At 38.3% G+C, this 25,310-nt stretch overlaps 1 protein-coding gene across 9 annotated transcripts in view; it reads left to right on the forward strand.

Moving 5' to 3' along the window:
* Positions 1-25,310, forward strand: part of MAP4K3 (mitogen-activated protein kinase kinase kinase kinase 3) — a 184,975-nt gene that overhangs the window by 47,000 nt on the left and 112,665 nt on the right. For all 9 annotated transcript variants that reach the window (XR_015137174.1, XR_015137172.1, XR_015137173.1 and 6 more), the window contains exon 2: positions 14,249-14,306. Coding sequence is in view for 2 of the 9 variants with exons in the window: in XM_086327334.1 (XP_086183460.1) it covers positions 14,249-14,306 (58 nt within the window). In the remaining 7 variants the exon portion in view is untranslated. The remainder of the gene's footprint in view (positions 1-14,248; positions 14,307-25,310) is intronic.

Consider the following 25,310-nt stretch of genomic DNA (forward strand, 5'->3'; position numbering starts at 1 on the left):
CATGCACTGAAAGGTGTGATTTGGGGGGCATTGTTGCTTTTTTTGTGATGATCTCAATTGCAGCTTTCACTGTCAGTTCAGTTCAGTTGCTCAGTCATGTCAGACTCTTTGCAACCCCATGAACTGCAGCACGCCAGGCCTCCCTGTCCATCACCAACTCCCGGAGTTTACTCAAACTCATGTCCCTTGAGTCGGTGATGGTGATGCCATGTCGTCCCCTTCTCCAGCCTTCAGTCTTTCCCAACATCAGGGTCTTTTCAAATGAGTCAGTTCTTCACATCAGGTGGCCAATTAAAGTCTCTAGATTCCAAGTTTAAGCTGAAGTCATGACTTTCGCTCTTGTTTACCACTCTGATTTCCTGCAGTAAATGCATTCAACAGATTTTATTTTTTTAGCAAATTACTGTTTTCTCTGTTTTTGCCTCCTGTGGATTTCTTTCCTCCTGAGTCCAGCAGTACATTTAAAAGAGTACTTGTTCTGTCTTACTTGCTATAGCTGGGTATTTATAATGGGAAGGATTTTCATATCTAGTTTTACATATTTCCAAAAGCAAAACCTCAGGTGATTTTTTTATACGCATTGGAGTTTGGAACTCTTTGGATTAGAGATGCTGCTTCTGTCGTTTCTTTAGTGGGAAGTAGGAATGAGGTTACCTGGCCCCTTATGTTTTCCCTAACTTATTGCCACTGTTAAGGTTTTATACATGTTATCAGTTCATTTGACATTGTGGTCTGCCAGTTACCATTTGAAAGTGTTATTGGTATGGAACAAGTCCAATTTGAATTCCAAATAACTTTAAAAAAATAAACTTTGAAATATAACTTGTTGCTGTTTGATTTTTATCAGTCATAGATTATTTTCTGTGTCTTTATACAGTCATTAGCTGTTAAGTGCATCTTTTTAAAAAGTTAGTATGATAGTCTCAATCTGTTTTTTGTGGTTTTTTTTTTTTTTTAAATTAACATCATACAGTCTTAGAAACTTAGATCTTTAATCACCTGATTTTAAGAAACAAAGAGACATTCAGGTTAATTCAGGAAAAGAGAGGCTGTTGAAAGCTGCATGTGATAGGGGCCTGGAAAGTTGTCAGGAACTCAGGGCAGCTTTGGAGATACGTTTCTTTCTCATGGTCTCTTATTTTTTTTTCTATGCACTTGTTCTGTTCTCTGCTCTTTGTTGTCTGTCTCCATGCTGTATCTTTTCTGTTTCTTTGTATCTTTATTTTGCCCACAGTCCTACTTGCTAAGACACTGGCACAACTTTATGGCATCATTTTCACACTGGGTTATATCGCATGCTGGTTCAAACTTCTTAGAGCTGTGATGTCTAATATGGTTGTCACTGGCCACACATGGCTTTTAAAGTCGAAGTTAAAACAATATGTAGGATCTATGTGCTGAAAATACACAATGTGTAGGATCCATATGCTGATAATGTTTTTATAAAACACTCATGAAAAACATCAAAGAAAACCTAAACAGAGAGTAATGTTCATGGACTGAAAAGTTCTGAATAGTAAAGGTGTGAGTTTTCCACAAATTGATCTATAATTATCAACAATCAAGATCAGAATCCCAGCAGGATTTTTTACAGCAAATATAGACAAGGTGATTCTAAAATTTCTGTGAAAAGAGAAAGAACCTAGATAGCTAAAGGAACTTTGAAAAAAGAAAAATAAAATTGCAAGAATCACAGTGTCTCATTTTTAAGACCTAACTATAAAACTGTGGTAATCAAGATTGTGTGTAGTGTGGGTAAGGAATAGAACAAGATCAGTGGATCAATGTAGAATCCAGAAACAGAACCACACAGATAACAGCCCACTGATTTTTAACAGAGATGCAAGGCAATTCAGTGGAAGAAAGATAATAACCTTTTCAACAAATAGTATCAGAAGAGTTGGACATAAACATGCAAAAGACAAAGGAACATTGACCTAAGCTTCACAAAACAAAATTAACTTAAAAATGAACTCAAAGTATATCATAAATATAAATGTAAAACTTGTTTTTTAGAAGAAAACACAGGAGAAAATCTTTATGACTTGAGGTCCGGCGAGGTCTTACACGTGACACCAGAAGCATCATTCATAAAAGAAAACAATTGATAAACTGGATTTCATCAAAAGTAAAAAATTCTGCTCGGTGTGTTAGTTTGCTAGGTCTGCTGTAGCAAAACACCACAGATTGGGCGGCATAAAACAATTGAAATTTTATTTCCTCACAGTTGTAGAGACTAGAAGTCCAAAGTCAAGGTGTGTTGGTGTCTCCCGAGGCCTCCCCTTGGGTTGTAGGCAGCTGCCTTCTTGCTGTGTTCTCAACGTGGCCTTTTCTCTCTGCACTAACATCTGCGGGCCCTTTTCTTATAAGAAGACTAGTCCTGTTGGGTTAGAGCCCATCTGTATGAACTCATTTAACCTTGGTTACCTCCTTTAAGGCCTTGTCTCCAAATACACTTACATTCTAAGGTATTATGAATTAGAACTTCAACATCCAGATTTTGGGAGCACACAGTCCATTGTTGTTCAGTCGCTCAGTCATGTCCGACTCTTGCGACCCCGTGGACTGCAGCACAGTAGGCTTCCCTGCCCTTCACTGTCTTCCAGAGTTTGCTCAAACTCTTGTCCATTGAGTCAGTGATGCCATCCAACCATCTCATCTTCTGTCGCCCCCTTCTCTAGCCCTCAATCTTTGCCAGCACCAGGGTCTTTTCTAGTGAGTTGGCTCTTTGCATCAGGTGGTCAAAGTATTGGAGCTGCAACTTCAGCATCAGTCCTTCCAGTGACTATTCAGGGTTGATTTCCATTAGGATTGACTGATTTGATCTCCTTGCCATCCAAGAGACTCTCAAGAGCCTTCTCCAGCACCACAGTTCGAAAGCATCAGTTCAGTCCATAATGCTTTGCAAAAGACACTGTTAAGAGAAAAGGCAAGCTAAGACTGGGAGGAAATATTTACAAATCATAGTGCTTGCAAAAGAACTTGTTTCTAGAATATATTAAAAAAAACTTTCAAAGCTCAACAGTAAGAAAATAAACATCCCAATTAAAACATGGGCAAAAGATAGAAGACCTTTCACCAAAGGGTGGCAAATAAGCAGTGGAATAGATGTTCAACATCATTAGCCTCTAGGAAAATGAAGACTAAAACCACTGTGATTATATACCTGTTGGAAATGGCTAAAAAGTACAATTCCAGTTTCTGACAAGGAAGTTCTGGAAGAGCTGGAGCTCTCATACATCGCTGCTGGAAATGAACAGTGGTACATCCACTGAAGAACAGAATTGGCAGATTCTTTAAAAATTAAACATATATCTACTGTATCCCTCTCCAAGATATTCTTATAACCTGTGCATTGGGTTTATAGCAACTCTATGTATATTTACCAAAAACTAAAAATAGCTGATAGCTTCAACTGGTAGTGAATAAACTGGGGTATATCCATACAGTGGAATACTACTTAACAATGAAAAAGGAACTAATGATATATGGAGCAACTTGGTGAAAGAAGATAAGTCTCAGAAATTTACATGATGATTTAATTTACGTGAAATTCTTAAAAAGGTAAAACTGTAGTGGCAAAGAACAGCCAGTGGTTGCCAGAGGTAAAGGTAAGGGGAGAATGTAACTTTCTAGGGAGTTTTTGAAGTAATGGAACTTTTCTGTTTCCAGATGATAGTTAACTCACTTTATGCAAATCTATACATGTGTTAAAATTACTAGAACTGTATTTTTTAAAGTTGATTTTTTTCCCCCCAATTAAAGCTAACTGAGTCCTAAGGATGAAATGTTCAGCATGGTGACTATAGTTAACAATACTGTATTGATACTAAGAGAACAGATCTTAAAAGTTCTCATCACAAGAGAAAAAAATGTGTAACTAGGTATGGTGATGGATGTCAACTAAACTTGTGATCATTTAGTAATACATATATCAAATCATTATTTTATACACCTGAAATGAATACAATGTTATATGTCAATTATATCTCAATTAAATATTTAAATATCTGAACAGTTTGAGAGCCTTTCAAATTTAAATATCTTATTGCATATCAAATAATTAAATAAAATTCAGTTCTTCAGACAACCAGCCATGTCTTGGTTTGCCAGTAGCTTTATGTGGCATGGGGCTACAGTAAATGGACAGTGCGTGTAGAACCTTTCCCTTAACACAAAACATTCTATTGGACAGTATTGTTTCAGAGTGGGAGTCAGCGGGTTTTTTCTGTAAAGGGCCAGGTAGTAAATACTTCAGGGGTTCTAGGCCATATGGTCTCTATCTCAGCTACTCAGCTCTTACATTGTGTTGTGAAAGCAGCCACAGATGATACTTAACCCAATGAACACGTTCCTGTACAACTTCATTTACAAAAACAGTCATGCTTGCTGACCCCTGTTTTCAATAATCCGATCAGCCTATCTCCTTTTTCATGTTGGCTCAGGTCGCGAAGGTAGAGTGACCTTATAGTTTACTGTCCAAGTTAAATAAAATTTTAATTATAAATTTGAGAGTGAAAGTGGGCCCTATTAGTAATTCTGCTAGGACAATCGGCATAACCTATTCCTGGGCAAACCAGGAATGTCTGTCACCCTGGCTATCAGTCTTCCTATAGAATTGGCTGCCCTTGTAGTAGGCTCCTACCTAGTCTGAGTAACTGAGGAAAAGCAAACAAAACTCTTCCTTCAACAGGAGCTTTGGGTTAACCATTTCCCTCTGAAAGGGAGCATTTATATGGGAAGGAGCATTTATATGAGAGACACCCTGAGGTTCTGCCTGCCCAGTGCGCTCAAAATAGCCTCTGTTTTCTGTCCCTGTGCCTTTGCTCATACTTTTCTTGCTGTGCCCTCTTTCCTATCCTGCTTCTGTGTTTGTTGTAATCCAGCCCGTCTGTCAAACCTCTGCTTAAATGGTACCTCCTTCATAAAGCCATCCCTGTAACACCCCTTCCAGACTTAGAAGTTGGTATTTATATTTTAGAAAATTCACAAGGCATGGTGCCTTAAGCCAGGTCCCCAGACCTGGCTGAGTATCAGAAGCACCTCAGTAGCTTTAAATACAGATTCCTGTCTTGTCCTAAACCTGTTGGTTCAGAAATCAGTGGCAGCGTTTTTTGTTGTTTTTCAGCTCCTCATATGATCCTTGTATAACCAGCCAACTGGTTTAGTATTTGGAATCTGTTAATTTAGACTTAAATTATTTGATGCAAACACCTTACTTTTAGAATTAGAAGGAAACTTCGAAAGAGTCTCTTTTTTCTCCTCTTATTTTTAGATTGAGGGCAGAAGACACGGGGAAATTACTAACTCAGATCCTATTGCTTGTTACTGGCAGAGCCAGCACTAAACTTTGCATTTCTTCACTCCCATCTTGGAACCTTTCTTTATATATGTTCACATTGGACAGCCCCTTCTGAACAGTAAGCTTTGAATATAGACGGTGTTGGGTATATAGTAGATGATCAGGTTTGTTACTGACAGTTATCTAACTCACTTTATATAGTGTGTAGCATGTTTTTGCCACTAATAGTTCAGTCTAGATTTTGTTTACTCCCATTGTCACAGTCAAGGAATACTTTTCCGATAGTTAGAGATAACTTAGTAGTCAGTATGAAATCGTCTCACAGAAACCTTTTCCCAAACCAGTGCTAGAATTGAACCAATTCAGTGAACCAAACTGAATTCCAGGACAGCTTAGAAATGGTTTCCAAGAGCTCCTCTAATCTGAGATCAGCTCTAGATCTGCAGGATTTTCCAAACCAAACTCACTCCTGTATGAGAATGGTTACCCAGGATATCTGGGAGTGTGTGTGGGGGGTGCCTGACTTGAACTGGGGTCAGGAAGGGTTTGTAGGCAGTGATAATAACCTAAAGTGAGCTTTAAAAGATGTCTAGGAGTTAGGCTAGGGGAGGGAGTTTACGGAAAGTGTTTGTCTAAGCAGTAAGTGCTAGAGGGTAAGTGTGGCTAGCACTGGGGTTGGGCAGTTGTTTAGTTTGGCTACAGCATAAAGCGCCAAGTAAGGACCAACTGGAAATACAGACAGGTAGTAAACAGTTTTATAGATAAAATGTTGTACTTCACAGCTGGCTGTCCATGTGCAAAGGAGTGAAATTTGAGCCCTGCCAGACATCACAGAAAAAGTCATAGACCTAAATGGAAATGGGTCATAGACTTAAATGGAAAAGCTAAACTATAAAACTCTTTAGAAGAAAAAATAGAGAAAAAAAATCTTTGTGACCTTGGTTTCCAGGCAGTCGTTTCTCAGCTATAATACCAAAAACATAAGCAACTAAAAGTAGATAAAGTTTGACTTAACAAAATTAAAAAATTTTTTGCTTCAAAGAACACCATCAAGAAATGAAGACAACTCAAGAGTGGGATTAAATATTTACAGGTCATGTAACTAATAAGAGACTTACATCAGGATATATAAAAAATGCTCACAAGTCAGCAGTAAAAGTACGACACAATTAAAAATGGGCAAAGAATTAGATACACATTTTTTCAAAGACACTATTCAAATGACAAACAGGCATATGAAAAGATGCTTAAGATTGTTAGTCATTAGTAAGTTACTAGACCACAAAGAGATACCACTTCACGTCAACGAGGAAAACTAAAGGTAAAAAGCCAGGTAATAATATATATCGGCTTGGCTGTAGAGAAATTGGAACCCTCATACATTGCTGGCAATCATATAAAGTGGTGCAGCCACTTTGGAAAACAGTCTGACAGTTCTTGAGGAAGCTAAACAGAGGTTGCCATGTGACTCAGCGATTCCACTCTTAGCTCTCTATCCAAGAGAACTGAAAGCATAGATCCACACAGGGTTCATAAAAGCATTATTCATAATAGCCCAAATGGAAACAGCCCACACATCCTTCAACTGGTAAAAGGATAAACAAATGGGGAATTTTCATTCAATGAAATATTATTCAGCAACAAAAAGAATAAAGTCCTGATATGCTGCAACATAGATGAACCTGGAAAGCTTATGCTCAGTAAAAGAAGCCAGTCACAAGGGACCAGAGTTTGTACGATCATATTTGTGTGAAATATCCAGAATAGTCAAATCCATAGAGACAGAAAGTAGAGTATTAGTTGTCAGGGATCGGGAGGGGGAGGAATGGAGAGTGACTGCTAATGGGTCTTAGGGTTTCTTTCTGGGTTGATAAAAATGTTTCAAAATTAGATAGGAATGATGGTTACATAACTATGTGCATATACTAAAAATGACTGAATTGTACACATTAAGGGTGAACTTTTTGGTATGTGAATTGTATCACAGTAAAGCTGTTATAAAATGCTATATTTAGTAAATACTTTAAATTTTCTGGTAAGGAATTTGGATCATGTCTTTCAAACAATAGTGTGTACTCCAGAAGAGTTTTGAACTCAAAAACAACTGATCTGAGCATTACTTTCAGAACATGTGAGAAAGGTGGACATATCAATGCTGTGGCAGAAGACTAGGTCTAGAAGCTGAGAATATTTATCCTCAGTTTTCTTCCCTGGGCAGATCTGTAAAGTTCATGTTCAATTCAGTTCAGTTCAGTCGCTCAGTCATGTCCGACTCTTTGCAACTCCATGGACCGCAGCATGCCGGGCCTCCCTGTCCATCACTAGCTCCCGGAGTTTACCCAAACTCATGCCCATTGAGTTGGTGATGCCATCCAAACATCTCATCCTCTGTCGTCCCCTTCTCCTGCGTTTAGTCTTTCCCAGCATCAGGGTCTTTTCAAATGAGTCAGCACTTTGCATCAGAGGCCAAAGTATTGGAGTTTCAGCTTCAACATCAGTCCTTCCAATGAACACCCAGGACGGATCTCCTTTAGAATGGACTGGTTGGATCTCCTTGCAGTCCAAGAGTCTTCTCCAACACCACAGCTCAGAAACATCAATTCTTCGGCCCTCAGCTTTCTTCACAGTCCAGCTCTCACATCCATAGATGACTACTGGAAAAACCATAACCTTGACTAGATGGACCTTTGTTGACAAAGTAATGTCTGTGCTTTTCAATATGCTGTCTAGGTTGTTCATAACTTTTCTTTCAAGGAGTTAGCGTCTTTTAATTTCATGGCTGCAATCACCATCTGCAGTGATTTTGGAGCCCGAAAAAATAAAGTCAGCCACTGTTTCCCCATCTATTTGCCATGAAGTGATGGGACTGGATGCCATGATCTTTGTTTTCTGAATGTTGAGCTTTAAGCCAACTTTTTTACTCTCCTCTTTCACTTTCATCAAGAGGCTCTTTAGTTCTTCACTCTTCTGCCATAAGGGTGGTGTCATCTGCATATCTGAGGTTATTGATATTTCTCCTGGCAGTCTTGATTCCAGCTTGTGCTTCATCCAGCCCAGCGTTTCTCTTGATGTACTCTGCATATAAGTTAAATAACCAGGGTGACAATATACAGCCTTGATGTACTCCTTTTCCTATATTGAACCAGTCTGTTGTTCCATGTCCAGTTCTAACTGTTGCTTCCTGACCTGCATACAGATTTCTCAAGAAGCAGACCAGTTGGTCTGGTATTCCCATCTCTTAAGAATTTTCCATAGTTTATTGTGATCCACACAGTCAAAAGCTTTGGCATAATCAATAAAGCAGAAATAGATATTTTTCTGGACCTCTCTTGCTTTTTTGATGACCCAGCAGATGTTGGCAATTTGATCTCTGGTTCCTCTACCTTTTCTAAATCCAGCGTGAACATTGGAAGTTCATGGTTCACGTATTGCTGAAGCCTGGCTTGGAGAATTTTGAGCATTACTCTTCTAGTGTGTGAGATGAGTGCAATTGTGTGGTAGTTTGAGCATTCTTTGGCATTGCCTTTCTTTGGGATTGGAATGAAAACTGACCTTTTCCAGTCCTGTGGCCACTGCTGAGTTTTCCAAATTTGCTGGCATATTGAGTGCAGCACTTTCACAGCATCATCTATCAGGATTTGAAATAGCTCAACTAGAATTCCATCACCTCCACTAGCTTTGTTTGTAGTGATGCTTCCTAAGGCCCACTTGACTTCACATTCCAGGATGTCTGGCTCTAGGTCAGTGATCACACCATCATGATTATCTGGGTCGTGAAGATCTTTTTTGTACAGTTCTTCTGTGTATTCTTGCCACCTCTTCTTAATATCTTCTGCTTCTGTTAGGTCCCTACCATTTCTGTCCTTTATTGAGCCCATCTTTGCATGAAATGTTCCCCTGGTATCTCTAATTTTCTTGAAGAGATCTCTAGTCTTTCCCATTCTATTGTTTTCTTCTATTTTTTTGCACTGATCACTCAGGAAGGCTTTCTTTTCTCTCCTTGCTATTCTTTGGAACTCTGCATTCAAATAGGTATATCTTTCATTTTCTCCTTTGCTTTTCACTTCTCTTCTTTTCAGAGCTATTTGTAAGGCCTCCTCATGTTACTGATAGTGAATTAGAAATTTTTTAACTATATGCTTTATTATAATTATAAATATTTACCTTGTTTTCATTTTTCTGTAATCAATTTTTCTAGGTGATTGAAAAAAGAATAGCAGGTACAGAGCATTAGAGTTGGTATTTTAAAATTTACTTATGTGTAATCTTGGCTGCTGTAAATTTAGAAACAGCAAAATATGACTTACTTTAGCCAGAAGACCCAAGATTCTTGATGAATCATAATGTTAAACACCTTTCATGAATAAACCCAAGGACTATGATGTGGTAAAGATCAGAAATTCAGGTTTCCTGAGGATTTTTTCTTCCCTTTTTTGTGAATTATCTTATTTCTGTCAAATAAGTTACATATTAGAAAATATTCAGAAGGCAAAAAGAACAGTAATCATTAGCTGTCTTCTTTTCTTATTGACTCTGAAGAACCATAATTTAAAAACTTGTTACCCTTTAGAAAATCCTAATTTAAATTTTGAAAAATAGTATTCATAAGTCAAGCCTATAGTAAATAATTGACTCTCGTAAAGTACTTAACTGTAGTTTACTGTCGTAGTTTTCCTGTTAAATGTGTGCTGTGTTAACTATTAATGAATCTATTTTTAGAAGAGTACATTGTGTGCTGCAGCCATTTTGGACCCTTGTGTAACCTGTGTTGTCAGTGGAAGTGTGCCCTCTTGCGGTCAGTTGGAAACAGAATTTCAGTTGTAAAAATAGTCACCCGAGCTTTCTTTGAGGGACTTCCCTGGTGGCTCAGATGGTAAAGCGTCTGTCTACAATCTGGGAGACCTGGGTTCGATCCCTGGGTCGGGAAGATTCCCTGGAGAAGGAAATGGCACCCCACTCCAGTACTCTTGCCTAGAAAATCCAATGGACAGAGGAGCCTGGTGCAGGCTACTGCCCATGGGGTCGCAAAGAGTCGGACATGACTGAGCGACTTCACTTCACTTTAGCTTTCTCTGAGTTCATATTTTCTTTTGCTCGTTCGTTTGGAATTACCCAGACTCTGAATTTATTTTTCAATAATCAGAAAATAAAACTATTTCAAGATTTTTAAATGGAGAATTGAGAATTAGAGAGGGGTGTCTTATTTTATTGGAGAAGTGCTTAAAAAAGATGCGGATTAGAGGACAGAGTGTCAAGAAGTCTAACAGAGAAGAGGTATCACAACGTGAGGAAAGGCAAGGTGTTCTGATAGTGTTTGAGAAGATTTATGACTAACGGTGCTGTGATATAATGAATATTTTGCACTCTGCTCCATCCTCTTTACAAAATGCTCCCAGAATGACACTCTGATTTTATTTCTATTCCATTTATATATATACGTCTTCTTATCCTGGTGAAAGCGATAAATACTTCTGTGACACTATTGGAAATGTCTGTTTCATGTAGTGGAAATTAAGTTAATTTGAGTAAATGTTCAAATCTGTTTTGAACTGCTTGTAGTTCAAAAACTTACTGCTGAGTTCAAAACTTACTACTCTTTAGTAAGTTGGCATCATAAGTGTTCATGAGTTATGGAGATTTTTTTCAAAAGGAATGAACTTCCCTTGAAATTTTAATTTTAATTCTTTGTAATTTGTATTTTTAATACCTTTGTTGTTCTTTGAGTTTAAAGGTTAAATTTTTATTTATATGTTTTAGCAGTGACTGTGTCCCGTATATATCTTCTTAGAAACTGATTTTTTTTTTAATGCCCCAATACTCTTAGAAGGATTCACTGTTAATATTGTTATCATCCCTTATGGGTGATTCACTGAGCTTTCAGTTCAATTCAGTTCAGTCGCTCAGTCGTGTCCGACTCTTTGTAACCCCATGAATTGCAGCACACCAGGCCTCCCTGTCCATCACCAACTCCCGAAGTTCACTCTAACTCATGTCCATTGAGTCAGTGATGCCATCCAGCCATCTCATCCTGTGTCTTCCCATTCTCCTCCTGCCCCCAATCCCTCCCAGCATCAGAGTCTTTTCCAATGAGTCAACTCTTCGCATGAGGTGGCCAAAGTACTGGAGTTTCAGCTTTAGCATCATTCCTTCCAAAGAAATCCCAGGACTGATCTCCTTTAGAATGGAGTGGTTGGATCTCCTTGCAGTCCAAGGGACTCTCAAGAGTCTTCTCCAACACCACAGTTCAAAAGCATCAATTCTCCGGCTCTCAGCTTTCTTCACAGTCCAACTCTCACATCCATACATGACCACAGGAAAAACCATAGCCTTGACTAGACGGACCTTTGTTGGCAAAGTAATGTCTCTGCTTTTGAATATGCTGTCTAGGTTGGTCATAACTTTCCTTCCAAGGAGTAAGTGTCTTTTAATTTCATGGCTGCAGTCACCATCTGCAGTGATTTTGGAGCCTAAAAAAATAAAGTTTGACACTGTTTACACTGTTTCCCCATCTATTTCCCATGAAGTGATGGGACCAGATGCCATGATCTTCGTTTTCTGAATGTTGAGCTTTAAGCCAACTTTTTCATGCTCCTCTTTCACTTTCATCAAGAGGCTTTTGAGTTCCTCTTCACTTTCTGCCATAAGGGTGGTGTCATCTGTATATCTGAGGTTATTGATATTTCTCCCGGCAATCTTGATTCCACTTGTGCTTCTTCCAGCCCAGCGTTTCTCATGATGTGCTCTGCATAGAAGTTAAATAAGCAGGGTGACAATATACAGCCTTGGCATATTCCTTTTCCTATTTGGAACCAGTCTGTTGTTCCATGTCTAGTTCTAACTATTGTTTCCTGACCTGCATATAGGTTTCTCAAAAGGCAGATCAGGTGGTCTGGTATTCCCATCTGTTTCAGGATTTCCCACAGTTTATTGTGATCCATACAGTCAAAGGCTTTGGCATAATCAGTAAAGCAGAAATAGATGCTTTTCTGGAACTCTCTTGCTTTTTTCATGATCCAGCGGATGTTGGCAATTTGATCTCTGGTTCCTCTGCCTTTTCTAAAACCAGCTTGAACATCAGGAAGTTCACGGTTCACATATTGCTGAAGCCTGGCTTGGAGAATTTTGAGCATTACTTTACTAGCGTGTGAGATGAGTGCAATTTTGTGGTAGTTTGAGCATTCTTTGGCATTGCCTTTCTTTGGGATTGGAATGAAAACTGACCTTTCCCAGTCCTGCGGCCACTGCTGAGTTTTCCAAATTTGCTGGCATATTGAGTGCATCACTTTCACAGCATCATACCAGTCCACTAATAAGAAGTGTTACAACTAAGAATAATTCTCATGACTTGAATGAATTTTTCAGTGTTGAGTGAATTGCATATATTGGTCTTCATTAGTTGATACAAAAATCAATTTGTTTCAGTTCATAGTTTAAAATATTTTTAAAATTTTTATTCAATTATAAAACATTTTAAATTTACAAAAATAACTACCATTTTTATACAAATTGAAAAGATGATTTCTGCTTACTTACATGTAATTACACTTGTAAACACTGGCAATCTAATATTATGGGTTGATTTTTTTAAATAGTTTTTACTTTTAATATGTGGCTTGTAAAATGTATTTGGTTTGTATTGAATTGATTTCTTTATACTATCAGATGTGTTTAAACAGATATGAGGAGCTTGTTTTTACAGTTATATAAAGGTATATGATTTTCATAAAGTTTTTTTAGGTTAAAAGTTTAAAGCAAGTTAATTCAGAATTCTTTGAATGAAACAGGACAGTGAAAAAATTGGCTTAAAATTCAACATTCAGAAAACTAAGATCATGGCATCTGGTCCCATCACTTCATGGCAAATATATGAGGAAGCAATGGAAAGAGTTAGAGACTATATTTTGGGGGCTCCAAAATCACTGCAGATGGTGACTACAGCCATGAAATTAAAAGACGCTTGCTCCTTGGAAGAGAAGCCATGACCAACCTAGACAGCATATTGAAAAGCAGAGACATTACTTTGCCAACAAAGGTCCATCTAGTCAAAGTTATGGTTTTTCAAGTAGTCATGTATGGATGTGAGAGTTGGACTATAAAGAAAGCTGAGCACCAAAGAATTGATGCTTTAGAACTGTGGTGTTGGAGAAGACTCTTGAGAGTCCCTTGGAGTGCAAGGTGATCCAACCAGTCCATCCTAAAGGAAATCAGTCCTAAATATTCATTGGAAGGACTGATGCTAAAGCTGAAACTCCAATATTTTGGCCACCTGATGCAAAAGACCCTGATGCTGGGAAAGATTGAAGGTGAGAGGAGAAGGGGAGGACAGAGGATGAAATAGTTGGATGGTACCACCAATGCGATGGACATGAGTTTGAGTAGGCTCTGGGAGTTGGTGATGGACAGGGAAGCCTGGTGTGCTGAAGTCCGTGGGGTCACAAAGAGTCGGACACAATTGAGCTACTGAATTGAACTTGAGTGAATCGAAGTGGAATGTAATGCTTAAAAAACTCAGGCTCTGGAGTCAGACTGCCTGGGTTTGAATCCCAGCATGTCCCTAGCTATACGGTCTGGGCAAGTTCTCTGTGCTTCAAATTCTTCATGTGCAACACGAGAATATTATTGATATTATTACATTAGTACCTGCCTTTTAAGATTGCTGTAAACATTCAATAAATAGAAAACCACTTGGAATAGTGCTTAGATATACTACAATCTAGGTTTCTGTTAACTGCTGTTATTATCATCCTCATTAAATTTATACTTGGATTGATGTTGAAATTCATTGGGAAGAATATACTGTTTGTTTTGTAAATATAAATCACTTTTACAATTCTTGCTTTAAAAAATATTCTGAATAATTGACAATATAAGTAGTAAGCTAAAATAGCATTTCATAAAGTTTTTATGAAAGCTTTCTTTTCACAGTTATCTTCTTTTGTTTTTTAGGCACGGAATGTTAACACCGGTGAACTGGCAGCAATTAAAGTAATAAAATTGGAACCAGGTAAATTCATTGAAATTTGGTGTTTCTTACTGCCCTCAGCCACTGGATATCTCAGGCTTGTTTTAATGATGTTTGGTCAACATTCTCTTTTGAGAATATCCAGCCACTGGATATCTCAGGCTTGTTTTAATGATGTTTGGTCAACATTCTCTATTGTTCCCAATATCTGGCAGAGAGGGCTGTTGTCTGCTCCTCCACCTCTCTGAGACCTGTAGACACCATGCCCAGTTCTTCCCTGAGAAACCACTGATGACTGCAGGAGGAAGGGGAGCTCCTGAGGAGACTGTTGCCTCTGGACTCACTTGTCACTTGTTGAGCTCACTTGTCACACAGTGATGGCGGGGTTTGTCCAGGTTAACTCTGTCCAGTGACGAGAGGCAGTGTGCTGCAGTGGAAAGAACGGAAGTGGCATCTGGTATTTGCAGACCAGTTCTTGGTGTCCCATACTCCTGCTCTGTGAACTTGGGCAAGTAACTTTAGCTCTGAGTCTCAGTTTCCTCAGTAAACCTAACTCTCACATTTTATGGGTCGTTAATATTGGAATAGCTGCCTTCCACCTGGAGTAGCTTGTAAAGCCCTAGGACTGCTCCCTATTTTTCATCTGCTTCAACTGTATTCTATCCCTGAATTCCCCCCACTCCCTGCAGAACCCATGTCTTTCTGAACTAACTGCGTACTCTTAAAAACCCCTCTCCTCCCCGGTTTCTCCCTCCCATCGTAAGTATGTACGTGTACTGGTGTCTAGACTGAATTCCACCTCAGTGATAGTGCCTTTCTGCTGATGCCTTTCTGTATGGCCACAGATCCATCCAGTAATATATATAATTTTTTAATTGTAGACAACTTTTTCTGTAAAGGTCGAGAGTAAAATATTGTAGGCTTTTGGGACCACATGTAGTCTCTGTTTATGGTTCTCGCTCTCTTCCCTCCTCTCTTTCTTCCTCCTGGAACGTAAATACTATTCGTTGCCGAAAAATCATTCTTAACCAACCAGGCCACCTGTGCTTGTAGTTTGCCCACCCCTGATTTTAATCATCAGCACACTTAGAAGTGCTATTAAGATGAAGTTTCAAGGGTGCCTTGACTGACTGTGATCAAACTACACGTGAATATAATGAATTTAAAAAATACTTTCTCATTTATAGGTATTTACAGATTTTTTTTTATGCTCTAATTATATTCTAACATCACAAGACAAAGCTTTTTTCCTTTTCTTTGAAACTCCTATTCTTTAGTGGATATTCAAAATTGACAAACTGACAAAAAAAGAAAGGTTTGACATTTGAAGCAGGGCCTCCGTTTTTAATCATTAAGAAGAGGCTATGTTATTGATGAAAGAGTCTGCTTAGAAGCAGTGTGTTCATACACCATTCCCTCAAATCAGTTTAATGCCTTCTCTTTCGGGAAACCTTTCTCCCTAACCCCTCCTCTGATAAAGATGACTCCTACTACAGGAGCACCTTTTCCCACAGCTGTGATTCTAGAGTTGCCTTTCTTTTTTCCTAAGTTGCAATCAGATTTATGTCCACAGCACTCAACTTAGGGTCAATGCATAGTACTCACTCAGGACATCTTAAAATGTCCTTTAAAAAATTAGGAACTTAAAATCTTATTGTTCATCAGGTCATTTGCTTTCTGATTAGTGAGTTGTTTGTTTTATGTTAATCTTAAATACTGCCTTTTATATATATATATATATCACTGTAATAAATGAAAATACAATTAAATAAAAAGAAATGGAATACATTTCAACTCTGCCACTCAGAGATAACAAGAATTACTACCATATATATGTTATGAAATATACACTTAAATTTAATTAACATTGGACTGTCTCCTTTTGTGTTCTTAGAAGCCACCTGAATTTTTGTATTAAATTTCTTTAATTTGTTTATGTCTTGTGAGAAATGTTTAACTTGTCATTGAGCTTGAAGTATATGGCCTTGTGGTTATGACCACAGATGCTAAAGCCAAGCTACTTTGATTCTCATCTGACTTGACCACATTGCTTAAGCTTTTTGGATGGACTTTTGCTTCCTCATCCCTAGAATGGGGATAATAGTAATAGCTTCCTCTTAAGGCTGTTGTAGGGATTAAATAAGCTAATATATCTAAAACACTTTAAACATTTCTTGAAAAGTGTATTAGTTTGCTGTAAAGTGACTTAGCAATAGCAATAGCAATGACCTAGCAGTTCCACTCCTGTGTATCTACCTACACAGCAACTTTTACACACACGTGTCCACAGCAGTGTTATTCTTAACAGGCAAACGTTGGCAGCAACCTAACTGCCCTACAGCAGCCTAACTGTAAATGAATAGACTGTAAATGAATAGACAAAACTGTAAATAGACAAAATATGTCTATACAACACAATGGAATACTATTCAGCAATAAAAAGAAACAAGCTGTTGATACATGCTGTGACACTGCTGCTGCTGCTGCTAGTCGCTTCAGTCGTGTCCGACTCTGTGCGACCCCATAGACGGCAGCCCACCAGGCTCCCCCGTCCCTGGGATTCTCCAGGCAACAACACTGGAGTGGGTTGCCATTTCCTTCTCCAATGCATGAAAGTGAAAAGTGAAAGGGAAGTCGCTCAGTCGTGTCAGACTCTTCCAGGCTCCTCCATCCATGGGATTTGCCAGGCAAGAGTACTGGAGTGGGTTGCCATTTCCTTCTCCAATGCATGAAAGTGAAAAATGAAAGGGAAGTCGCTCAGTCGTGTCCTGCTCTTCCAGGCTCCTCCATCCATGGGATTTGCCAGGCAATAGCACTGGAGTGGGTGCCATTGCCTTCTCCAGCTGTGACACTAATGAACCTTAAAAATTGTGAAGTGTGAGGAGCCAGATGATTCTGTTAATGTGGAATGTCTGGAAAAGACACATCTACAGAGTCAGAAAGAGGATTAGTCAGCTGGTGTGTTTGTGAGAAGGGATTAATAGTTAATGGATGTGAGGGGTCTTTTTTAAATTTTAAAATTTATTTATACTGATGGTTGCACAACTAGGTGAATTTGCTAAAGAAAAATCTTTGATTATGCACTTGATATGGATTAATTGTTGCTATAGTTTAGTTCTTGTCATGCCCGACTCTTTGCAACCCCACAAACTGTAGTCTGCCAGGCCCCTCTGTCCCTGGGATTTCGCAGGCAAGAATACTGGAGTGAGTTGCCATTTCCTTTTCCAGGGGATCTTCCGAACTCAGGGATCACCCCGCACCTCCTGCATTGGCAGGTGAATTATTTAGTGCTCAGCCACCAGGGAAGCCCATGTATGATTTTAAAATATGCCTTGATATAGTTTATAAAAATATAATCATAATACCATTGTCTTCTCTTAACAATATTAATAAGAGCTTCTTAATAACAAATAAGTTTCACATGTTACAATTAGTTGATATGTCTCAAACTTCTTTTATGTCTATAGGTTCTGCCTTCACTTCTTTATTTTTTTCCTTGTCCCTCCTGCCTTTTGTCCTTAGTCATTTGTCCTGTGGAACTTCCCCCCTTAACCCAGATAACTGGGTTTTGCCAGTTATCTCGCCATAGAATCATTTAATGTGGTCTTCTGTGGGTGGGAAGTTAGCTCTCGAAGACTGGTAAGATTCAGGTTTGATTTGGAATGTGGTAGAAGAGGACAGCTTCATTGGTAGTGTTATGTACTCATTTTTCTGAATTAGAATTCTAATATCTAGTCTTTGACATTTTGAAAAACAAAAACTAAACCTGAAATAGTCAAGTGTAATGAAAAGGATTTTAAGAATTTGCATCCAAAGTAGTTGTTTTTCCCCTTTTTCTTGATAACTGATATCCAATCTGAACGTGAAGCTAAGTGAAACCGTATTTGGGCAAAATTGTTTAAATTTTTTTGTATAGAATTTGATGAAGGGTAACATAATGGCTGATAATGGCATTGTTTGGATATCAGAGGTAGATACAATAATGTAAGATATTCAGTGACTTTGGAAAATAAAGGATTTCATAGAGGTAAATTTTCTAAAATTCTATTTAAATTGCCAAAGTTGTTTTAACCATTATCTGTAAGTATTTCTCAAATGCATTTCATCTCAAATAGCATGCTGAGAGTAGGATAGTTATCATAATGTAACTAATAGTTATAAGTTGTCTTCAGCAGCTCATGACAAATAAAAAAACGTCACTGTGCCTCTTAGAAAAAGGCTCTAAATGATGACCTTTCCCCACTCAGTGTCTCTAGTTGCCCCTGCTCCCCCCACTCCCATCTCTCTGATGGCCATGCTGAGCAACTTAATAGAATCCCAACCACTGGACTGTCAGCGAATCACCTAGTTGCTTCTCTTTACATCAATTAACATTTACTGACAATGTATTGTATTAAGACAAAATGACAAGGCACATTTCTTGATTTTGAAGTCTGGCCCTTTATATCTGCCTCCTCTGTCTGCTTGTTTCTGTTGCACTGTTGGCCAGAAGATTGGACAATCAGGTTTGTTAGAATTGTATCTAATGAAAAAGAGCATGCTATGAGTTTATCAGAAGAACTTTCCTTTGAACTGTGCATTATCTCTCTTGTCTTCTCATGTTACCTTTTTGTGCGTGCCTGATTCTCATTTATGTTCTGAAAAGTTAAAGTTACTAAGGAAGTGCTTAGTTTGAAGCCCAGTTGTTTTTATGATGGATAGTGAAATCAAACCACGCATGGTATAGTGGTTAAGAATGTGGACTTTGGACCCAGAATGCTTAGATTATAATTGAGGCTCCATCACAGCAAACTGTGTGACCTTGGCAGATATTTAACTGCTCTACCTGTTTTTCCTTTCTGCATAGTAGGGATAGCAATAGTTTCTACTTCCTAGTATTGGTGTGAAAATTAAGTAGTTTAATGTATTGGAGAAGGAAATGGCAACCCACTCCAGTATTCTTGCCTGGAGAATCCTGTGGACAGAGGAGCCTGGCGGGCTACAGTCCATGGGGTCACAAGAGTCAGACATGACTTAGCACCTAAACCACCACCACCAAATAAAGAAAAGAGCCCTTTTTATATGTTTAGTTTGAATCTTTGATATATCCAATTTAGTCTTTAAAGTCTAAAAATGTTGTATAAGGTAACATTTACTTTCCCGAGTCTCTCACACACACATGTACTCTTACACATGCTTAGAACTATTGGAGATACTTAAAATAACATTAATAGGCTCTGAAGTACTAACAGGTCCTTTTGAAATTAAAAACCAGGAAAATGCACCTATCATATTGGGTTTGTCTTCTAAATCAGAGAAGGTACAAAGGAGAATTTGGCCATGTCCGACTGTTTGTGACCCCATGGACTGTAGCCTGCCAGGCTCCTCTGTCCATGGAATTCTCCAGAAAAGAAAACTGGAAAGGGTTGCCATGCCCTCCTCCAGGGAAATCTTTCTATCCCAGGGGTCGAACTCACGTCTCATGTCTCCTGCATTGGTTGGCAGGTTCTTTACCATTAGTGCCACCTGGGAAGCCCCTGGCAGAATTCCGCACGGGCCCAGAAATCAGTAGAAAATAATGATGATGTGCAGAACTTGGTTCAACAGAAATTAACTTTCTTATTAATGTTTTTCCAGATGGTGGAATTATCTTCCTTAAATTCACAAACTCACATAACAACAATAATGCTAATGATGATAAGAGTTCCAGCAGCCACTTTTTGGATGCTTGCTTAGGACAATGTGCCAGACCCTATACTGAGCTCTTCCTTTGTACTGTCTCAATTAATCCTCCTAATGAGAGGCAATGCAGTAGGTGTGGTATTAGCATCCCCATCTCATAGAATAGAGACACAGAAAGATTAATTTGCCTAGGACTGTATAACAGAGGAGCAAATTCAAATCCAAGTTTATGTTTTCTTAGAGCCTGTGCTATTATGTATTCAAGCGTTACAGGCGCTTCCTGGAATTTTTAGAATAATTCCCAGTTCTCCAGCAATATTTTTTGAAAGTTTGCCTCTCTACTATAGAGCTCATTGTTCATTATTTTCAATGTTAAATCTTAAGTTGTTACAGTTTTATTTAACGTAATTTCAGACTTTAGGGAAAATTGGAAAGAATAGTACAAAGAATTTTAATATTTCATCTAGATTTCTCTATTTCTTTTCCTACACTTAAAATACCCTCTTCCTCTGAATACCTTTCGTGTGTATTTCCTTAAAACAGTGGAATGTCATTCATTGCCTTACATAACAGTACGGTGATCAAAATCAGGAAATTAATGCTGCTACGGGGCTGTTATTTAATCCACAGTTCTTACTCAGATTTTGTCAGTTGCCCCAGTAGTACGTTTTTAGAAAAAAGAAAATCTAGGAGGATGTGTTGCAATCAGTTGCCAGGTCTCTTCAGGTTTGTTTGTTTGTTTGTTTTAATCTGAAAGAGTTCCTGAGCCTTTGTTTTGAATGCTGGGTCTGTTTATTGCTACTGATGCATGGTTTCTACTAGGTTGTCTTCAGGGATAGAGCCAGGAAATAGGTGTGTATATGCACCCATAAATATATACATACCCACGCACCTCTTCCCTCCCCTATCCCCATCTATCTTTGTTGAAAACCATTTCACGCTTATACCTCCAATACCAATCTAATACTCTTCTCTCCATTCCATATGTGTAACTTCCTTCTCCAACAGAGAGAAACTTCATTTCCATTATCAACAGTATATTTATTTATTTTCTTAATCCTTGAACATAAAAGTATTGTGAACCTATGCCTCCCTTGAGAATTCAGCTACTAACTGGAGGTCATTGTTCAGAATTCTGTTGATCTGTAGGCTGAGGGCATATATTATCCTAAAATCTGGTTCTCCGTCTCCCTTTCAAAATTGCTTATGTTATTCTTTTGAAGTCTGTATGGTTTCTAGGCTGCCATAACAAAATAGCACAAACTAGATGGCTTGAAACAGCAGAAGTTTATTCTCTACAGGGGAGGCTACAAGTTGGAAATCAAGGTGTCAGCAGAGTTGGTTCCTACTGAGAACTCTGAAAAATATGGCCAACAATTTTGGTATTCCATGGCTTATAGATGGTTCCAGTCCTTACCTCCATCATCTCAGAGCAAACACCCCGTGTTCAAATTTCTCCTTCGTATGAAGACACCAGCTATAGAGACCACCATAAAGGCCTCATCTTAACTAGATTACAGCAAAGACCTTATTTCCAAATAGGATCACATTCAGAAATACTGGAGGTTGATTTCGCCGTATCTTTTGAGGGGATGCATTTTACCCCATGAAAACCTGACCAGTTCATTTGTTTCTGTTTGTATTCATCTTTGATTTCATTCCTTTAGAGTATTTGTGAAGTACATGAAACTTGAACATGATTTAGGGAAGTATCATTCTGTTTTGTATTCTATTCTCATTCATCTCCTGTTGATAACCACAATTTATGGTCTCAAGATTATCCTTTCCATGTTGTGTTGTTTTGTTTACCCAAACGGGCAGTACTTGAATATTTTCTTATTTTTTGTTTTTTCACAAAAGGTAGACAGCTAGAGCATACTATAGCTATCCCTTTGAATTTTGCCCTTTTCATTTAACATTATGTCTGAGAAACCATTCCACATTAATTCTCATTCTGTATAGTTACTCCATCATATGACTATACAGTAGTTAATTCAGTCACTGGTCTATATGTGAGCCTTTAGGTTGGTTTCACTATGTTGCATTTACAAATATTCCTGCTTGTAAAATTTATATCATCCATACTGATAAAACTACAAAATGAAAAAGGATGAACCTCAGAAACATTGTGCTAAAAAGCCAAACACAGTAGGTCACCTATTGTATATTCTGTTTATTAATATATGAAATATACAGCATAAGTAAATCCAAAGAGACAGAAATCTAGTTTGTTGTTGCCAGGGGCTGAGGAGAGGGAGGAAGGGGAAGTGACTGCTTAGTGGGTGTGGGGTCACCTTTGGGGGCGATAAAGTGTTTTGAAACTAGATAGAGGTGATGGCGGCACAGTGTTGGGAATATACTAAATGCTACTTTGTTATACGGATGTCACCTAAATAAAAAGTGTATATTATCCATATAATTTAAATAACCGCTTATTTTGTGGTTTTTTTTTTTATGGATGTTGATGCTGTTGACATTTCAGCCACTGGATAGTCAGTACATCTTCAGATGCTTCTCAGAAAGAGCATACCCTGAAGTTAGTCACTTTAGTGACCATATGTGTATATACTGTCTCTTCACACCTTTTTTTGGTCGCTCAGTCAGATTTAATTTTCTTTACCTCCTCTGTCTTTCATTTTACAAAGTTATGTTTTGTTTTTCTGTTCATTGGAAAAAGCTGAAGTCTAATGATGCTGGAGCTAAAGAACCTTCATGGGAAAAAGTGGGGCATGGTCCAGGATGGGAGTGGACCATAAAGGATGAAAACCAGAAAGATACTTAGGGCCAGATTAGGTACCATAATACCCTTGTTCCATGCCAGAAAGTCTAGAGCCATGGGTCACAGAAGATTATTAGGGAGAAGACTAATATTTAGTCTGTGTTTTAAAAGATAACTGGTAGTAATGTGGCAGATGAATTGAAATGTAAATTAGTATTGGAAACAGAGAGACCAGTGAAGAGGTATATTGAGAAGGGTATTAGGAAAAGAATGTGTATATATATGTATAACTGAGTCACTTTGCTGTACAGCAGAAATTGGCACAAATTGTAAATCAGTATCAAATTGTAAACATTTTTTAAAAGAAGCATATTACATTCAGGTTAACTGCTATAGCAAAAATACCCAAAATAAAGTGACCTAAACAAAATTGACATTTATTTCTCTGTCATATAACAGTTCTGAGGTGAGCACAAGTTGGTAATTCAGTTCTGTTCCATGAGGTTGTTCAAGGATGCCTGTTCCTTGTGATTTATCACCCAGTGGAGCACTCATTCATCTGCTGATGTGAGGTTGGGTCACTGGTATGTCCATCTTTAGCTTGCAGGTAGAGAGATAGATATTTTAAGGCAAGTAACTTTTCTTTTTAAAAAGTGAGGTTGGAAGTCACACACCAGTTCTGTTCGTTTTTGTTGCTCATTTTGTTGCTATAACGTAACTTCAATGGCTGCAGAAATGCAAGAGGGAAATGGAAGAGGCTGGGAAAAGTAGTCGTTAACATGTCCAAGAAGAAGGAAAGAATGGCTTTTGGAGGCACAAGCGGTAGTCTACCCCACGAGGCAATCTGAGTGTTTTTATTTTGAGGATTTGAACCCGGGTAAGAAAATAGACGGAACTGACCAGTTAACAGTGATGGAATTGTTGTACAGTATTGACTACTTAATTGAAGTTAGAAATCAACTGTTTTTATTATGCCCATTGACTTACCTATGCTGCTATTCAAGAACTGTCACTGGAATATCACCTAGAAACAATATGTCATCGATTTTTACCTATTAAAGAACTTTTCTTTAGAAATTAGTATTAAGGGAATTAGACGGGTACTACCCCTAGGTAGGTAAATTTGTCTCTGTTTTAAAAACTGCTCATTAGTGCATTTCCTGCCCTGTTATATAAATTATCCATCCATGTTACCTTTTCCCCAAAGTCTCAGAGGATAACAAATATGTTTGTAAATTTATTTTAAGCCTTACTCATGAAGTGGGTTAAAAAAAAAAAATCTGAGCAATACTAAGACAAGTATTTAATGAGAGATAGAAATATTAATACTTTCATAGAAAAGAGAACAACATTACCCAGATAATGTCACTTCATGATCTCATCTTCCTGCAGAAAGGCTTCTTGATTCTCACTATGTAATGCGGACCAGTGACTTCTGGCATTTTACCTGAAATACGGCTAATACAAATGTAATATTTACTGTATTCCCATAATACACCAGTATAGAAGAAAGTCCAGTTTCCATTTAAGACCAGTTGCTTCTAACAAAGTTTACATTTTATTGATGTTTTATAAATTACATTGTAGTCCCAGAGATCTTCACAATAAAAATTAATCTACACTTGTTATCTTTTTATTGCTTATGATAACCATTTTAACAGACGTGAGGTGATGTCTTATTGTGGTGTGTTTGTATTTCCCTGGTGATTAATGATGCTGAGCACCTTTTATATACTTGTTGGCCATTTGTGTGTCTTCCTCAGAAAAATATCTCTTCAGTTCTCTGTCCATTATTAAATCAGATTGTTTGGGGTTTCTTGCCATTAACTTTTATGAGTTTTTTATATTTTTTTGGATATTAACCTCTTACCTGATATATGATTATCAGATATTTTCTCCCATACTGTAGGCTGTCTTTTCATTTTCTTGAGGTTCCCTTTGCTGTGCAGGTTTTTAGGTTTTTATCATAAAAATATCCCATTTTTTATCCAGGGATAAATGTTGGTGAGGAGGTGGAGAACAGGGCACCCCTGTGCACTGTTGGTGGGAATGTACATTGGTGTAGCCACTGTGGAAAACACTATAAAGATTCCTTAAAAAATGAAAAATAGGACTGCAGTGTGATCCAGCAGTCTTACTTCTAGGTATATATCAAAAGGATATGAAAGGATATCGAAGAGATACCTGCACTCCTATGTCATTATTCACAACTGCCCAGATAAAGAAACAACCTAAGTGTCTGTGGATGAATGGATAAAGAAGATATGGGTGTGTGCATGTGTGCGAGCTGCTGCTGCCGCCAAGTCGCTTCAGTCGTGTCCGACTCTGTGCAACCCCATGGACTGCAGCTTACCAGGCTTCTCCGTCCCTGGGATTCTCCAGGCAAGAACCCTGGAGTGGGTTGCCATTTCCTTCTCCAATGCATGAAAGTGGAAAGTGAAAGTGAAGTCACTCAGTCGTGTCTGACTCTTAGCAACCCCATGGACTGCAGCCCACCAGGCTCCTCCATCAATGGGATTTGCCAGGCAAGAGTACTGGAGTGGGGTGCCATTGCCTTCTCCCTGTGTGCGAGCATGTGTATACATATATACACGGAGTATAATTTAGCCAAGAGAGAAAGGAAATCTGCCGTTTGCAGCAACATGGATGGACCTTGAGGGCATTAT

The sequence above is a fragment of the Bos grunniens genome, chromosome 11 (genome assembly GCF_055505025.1).
Source record: "Bos grunniens cultivar Pamir isolate PY7600 chromosome 11, Bosgru_T2T1.0, whole genome shotgun sequence".
NCBI lineage: Eukaryota > Metazoa > Chordata > Mammalia > Artiodactyla > Bovidae > Bos > Bos grunniens.